The 5327-nt window shown below is 39.6% G+C and overlaps 1 protein-coding gene across 2 annotated transcripts in view; it reads right to left on the bottom strand.

Annotated features, from left to right (window-relative positions):
* EML6 (EMAP like 6) overlaps positions 1-5327 on the bottom strand; it is a 308692-nt gene that overhangs the window by 57167 nt on the left and 246198 nt on the right. For both annotated transcript variants that reach the window (XM_024118542.3, XM_024118541.3), the window contains exon 25: positions 3230-3406. In XM_024118542.3, coding sequence (XP_023974310.1) covers positions 3230-3406 — 177 coding nt within the window. The remainder of the gene's footprint in view (positions 1-3229; positions 3407-5327) is intronic.

Raw genomic sequence — 5327 nt, 5'->3', positions numbered from 1 at the left:
AACCATAATTCAAAAAGAGACACGTACCACAATGTTCACTGCAGCACTATTTACAATAGCTAGGACATGGAAGCAACCTACGTGTCCATTGACAGATGAATGAATAAAGAAGATGTGGCACATATATACAATGAAATATTATTCAGCCATAAAAAGAAACAAAATTGAGTTATTTGTAGTGAGGTGGATGGACCTAGAGTCTATCATACAGAGTGAAGTAGGTCAGAAAGAGAAAAACAAATACCATACGCTAACACACATATATGGAATCTAAAAAAAAAAAGAAAAAAAATGGTTCTGATGAATTTAGGGGCAGGACAGGAATAAAGACACAGACGTAGAGAATGGACTTGAGGACATGGGGAGGGGGAAGGGTAAGCTGGGACGAAGTGAGAGAGTAGCATTGACATATATACACTACCAAATGTTAAATAGATAGCTAGTGGGAAGCAGCTGCATAGCATAGGGAGATCACCTCGGTGTTTTGTGAACACCTAGAGGGGTGGGATAGGGAGGGTGGGGGAGGGAGATGCAAGAGGGAGGGGATATGGGGATATATGTATACGTATAGCTGATTCACTTTGTTATACAGCAGAAACTAACACGACATTGTAAAGCAATTATACTGCAATAAAGATGTTAAAAATTTTTTTAATAATATAAAGTGAACTATTGGAAATACAAAAAAAAAAGGATGTATTTAGGGCTAGTAGAAAAAGAGAGAAAAGTTAGGAACACTTCTTACATCAGATGGTTTAATATGAACAGAAAGCAGATTTAATGATCTCCTCTATTAAAGGGAATGCTCTTCAAACCAGAAAGGGCCAAAGAGAGCTCCTGTCCTTGAGTACAGACACATTTAAATGTGACCATAGAAATAAGGACAGTAATAGCTGAGAGTTTAGAAACCAGGAGAGGTGGCATCCAAAAAAAAGGCTCCTGTATCCAAAAGGGAAAACAAGTAGATTGGCAAATACTGATTCATGAGTTGATGCAATCCCTGGAAAATTCTAGGGTGAATTATTACACACAAGGTTGATAAGCACTTGGAAAAGCAAGTAATGATGACTAGGCAGCAACAGGGGTTCACTGTGAACTAACTGCTTATCTTTTTATTGGTTGGTTTATTAGGAGAGATTAGGGATACCAGCAGCACAATCTGGCTTTCAGCAAGGCATCTGCTAAGTTTTAATGATGTCTTGTTGGATTAGAGACAGAAATGTGATCTCCATGAGGACATGGTCAGACAGATTTAAATGTCTGTTACTGATACGTGTGCATTAATGAATAGAATGCCAAAATGAATGGGGGCTCTTGGTGGTGGTGGTGTTTAGTTGTTCTGTCTTTTTCTTTCCATGATTGGGAACTCACAATTGTGAAATCAGAGGATGCTGGAAGGGAAAGTAAATACTTCGGAAAGGTATTTCAAAGATGTTGACAGGTTGGAACTAGGGAAAATAAATAAGATATATCTTATTTGGTACAGATACAAAGTTCTGTACTCAGATTTTAGAAAATCAATTGGATAAGTCCAAGATAGGGGATAACCTTAACATTTGGGGGAATAACATCTATGATTCAGTTGTGTGGTGTGGCAGCCAAAAGAGTTGATGCCATCTTAAGTTTGTTTTAATGCAAAAATAAAATCAAAACAAGAAGATGAGTCCTACTGTACCCTGAGCTGGTCAGATTGCATCTGAATCACCGAATTTGGTTTTATTTTTTTTAATTTTTATTTTATATTGGAGTATAGTTGATTAACAATGTTGTGCTACTTTCAGGTGTACAGCCACTATGGAGAACAGTATGGAGGTTCCTTAAGAAACTAAAAAGAGAGCTACCATATGATCCAGCAATCCTACTCCTGGGCATATATCCAGAGAAAAACATGGTTTGAAAGGATACATGCACCCCAATGTTCATTGCAGTGCTATTTACAATAGCCAGGACATGGAAGCAACCTAAATGTCCACTGACAGATGAATGGGTAAAGAAGATGTGGTACATGTATACAATGGAATATTATTCAGCCATTAAGAAGAATGAAATAATGCCATTTGCAGCAACCTGGATGGACCTGAATTTGGTTTTAGATGAGACAGTTTAAAATGGAATTGAAATGGGTAAGGGAGATTAAGAGTCACAGACTTCCAGTTACAAAATAAATGAGTCAGGGGGATGAAACGTACAGAGTGGGGAATATAGTCAATAATAATGTAATATCTGAACAGACACAGTATTTTAGGTCAGTTATACTTCAAAACAAACAAACAAACAAATAAACAAACTCATGGAAAAAGAGATCACATGTGTAGTTACCAGAGGTGAGGGGTGTGTGTGGGGGGATTGGATGAAGGCAGTCAATAGGTACAAACTTCCAGTAATAAGATAAATAAGTACTAGGGATATAATGCTACAACATGATGACTATAGCTAACTCTGCTGTAAATCCTAAGAGTTCTCATCACAAGGAAAATTTTTTTTTCTTTCTGTTGTTTTGTATCTGTATTAGATGATAGATGTTCACTAAACTTATACTGATAATCATTTCATGAGGTGTATACGACAAATCATTATGCTGTACACCTTAAACTTACACAGTGTTATATGTCAGTTATATCTCAATAAAACTGAAAGAAGAAGAAACAAAAAAAATTTGTTAATGGACTTGATAATATGGATTATGCTTAGAGGGAGGAGGGAGCTAGACACCATGTCACTCAGGAAGTGGCTGAAGGAATTGGAGATGTTTAGGCTGGAGAAAAGGCTGTCAGGAGACTGGACTCATTCAACAATGATTCAGAAGGCAGAACTGTGGCTAAAGGAAAAAATTCAGCTCAATATAGAGCAAAGCATTTTAACAATGGAGCAATTTACAAATGAACTGGGCTGCTTTGTGTGGTAGTAAGTTCTTCATCTCTAGAAGTATGCTAGTAAAGACACCAGTCCAAGATGTAGAGAAAATTCTTACTGTGCAGTTTGTGAGATGCTGGATTTGATGTCCACTGACGGCCTTTCAAGGAGGAATTCTACTCCACGAGACTCTTGACTCAAACTAGTAAACATAATGTCACAAAGCTTTCTATACAGCGTAAATAACCATGATACTGTAGATTACACTATTGATTGCTTATTCCTTCAATATTTAAACATCCACTTAGATACAATAGGTAGATTTGGGGTTATTAATGAGACTGAGCAAGTATGTATAATAAACATGCAATATTACCTTGACAGGGTATGAAAAAAGCTTAACAAAACCAAAATCATCTCCTGTGGCTAAGAGGGAATGGTCTTTGGTGAGACAGGCAGCATTCACATCAGTCACATCACTGTGCACTGGCCAGATGCCCTCACAGGTGGGCCCCAGCACACAGGTCCAAGTGTCCCACTCTATCTTCTCAATCTTGAAAAGAAGGAAGGAAAATTAATATATTTTCATAAAACCTAGAGATCTTTTTGTTTTATTTAAAAGAAACAAATGGAGGCTGAATAGTTCTAAATTATGACTTTGCCAACACCAGGCACTTGTTGTATGCTGCGGTGCCTAAGTTCTCAGCTGCATTTTTAAAGTGGTATATGCATTATCTCAATAACACTGTAGTCAAACCTCCATATATGTTCCCCTAGATAAAGTGAACATGTTGGAATTATGGACACCTGACAATACCAAAGGTTTTTAGTTCTTACCTAGACATTTATCATTGTATATGCCATAAGCTAGATCAGGGTTTCTCAGCATCAGCCCTATTGACATTTTAGGAGGGATAATTCTTTATTGTCAGGGGCTGTCCTTTTTAGCAGCATCCCTGTCCTCTACCTGCTGGATGCCAGTAGCACCACCTCCCCAGGTTGTCCCCAGACATTGTCAAATATCCCTGGGAGAGGGGGCAAATTGATCCCAATTGAGAACCACTGAGCTAGATTGATCGATGGGGCTGATCATTTAGCAAATTATTTTAAAAAGTCACAGGACATAACTTTTTAAAGGACTGCTTCCTTGGAGGAAAGAGTAATAAGATTCTGCAGTGATAAGATTCTTAATATTCTTTATGCTCTAGAGAGACCATCTTAAAAACTGGAAGAGCTGTTCATATTGTACTGCCACGAATATACATTTTATCCTTTAACACTGTTTTGTCTGAAATTCCCAAACAGAAGATTTGCAATTCATGTAGGTTAAATTCTGATAAAATTGAAGATTTTCTTTCCTTTTTCAAAAAAGAAAACAGTAAGAATAACACTTTGTTATTAGGCTTTCCTGGGGGATTTGATCTCATTTACTTTCATTCAAGATCTGCTAGTATACCTTAATGTTACAGTTTCTTTACATAAGTACTTTAAAGCACTGTTTAAAAGGGTATAAAAAATCATTAGAGAATTGTAGCTAAAATTAAAGGCCAGATTGCTCTCTTTGGATCTGGAAACTGCTTTCTGGTGCACGTTGTTAACACACCTTGCCTCCATTTGTTGTTTTCTGCTTGGTACCACTGCCTAGAAGGGAAATGACAAGATAAAGATGCAGCCAGGATTTTAGTCACAACGTGGGGAGGTGCTATACATATTTTGGCCACTCAAATTTCTCCTCATTTAATATTCTGTGTTTCTTCTGGACACATGCAGAATTGGAACCAAAAAGCTGCAGTTCACCCAGTGACTTGGGGTGCCTGAGGCAGGGCCACAGACTTAGGTGACGTGAAGTGGTTCCCCAACAATTACCTCCGTTTTCTGAGGTGCAAGTGGAGTCTCCCCAGCTCCTTATGACATCTTCAACTGACCGTCACAGGAAAAGAAGCAGGGAACCTCCCCTCTAGTTCTAGAAACGGGCTTTCTGGCCACTGACTCCCTTACAGATAAGAGATTCCATTTCTGACACCTTCCTTGTCCATCCCCAATGCCACCTCTCTGGGTGGCACCTTTCCTGGCCTCATTATATAGGGAGGAATGGGCAGTGAGCTGGTATTGCTCACCCTACAGTCACCCTGACAGAACACCCTCGGCCAGATCTGGACACTGTGCTCTCCAGGGGAAGCATGTCTAACTTGTGGGAAGCTATAGAAATCGCATTTAAAATGGAGCATTAGGAGTGATCCCTCTAACTATACTCAATATCCTGTGATAAACCATAATGGAAAAGAATATGAAAAAAATGGGGGCTTCCCTGGTGGCGCAGCGGTTGCGCGTCCGCCTGCCGATGCAGGGGAACCGGGTTCGCGCCCAGGTCTGGGAGGATCCCACATGCCGCGGAGCGGCTGGGCCCGTGAGCCATGGCCGCTGAGCCTGCGCGTCCGGAGCCTGTGCTCCGCAACGGGAGAGGCCACAACAGC

The sequence above is a fragment of the Physeter macrocephalus genome, chromosome 12, assembly GCF_002837175.3.
Source record: "Physeter macrocephalus isolate SW-GA chromosome 12, ASM283717v5, whole genome shotgun sequence".
NCBI classification, from domain to species: Eukaryota; Metazoa; Chordata; class Mammalia; order Artiodactyla; family Physeteridae; genus Physeter; species Physeter macrocephalus.
Note: the sequence above shows the minus strand (reverse complement) of the source record. Positions and strands in the feature narration are given on the sequence as shown.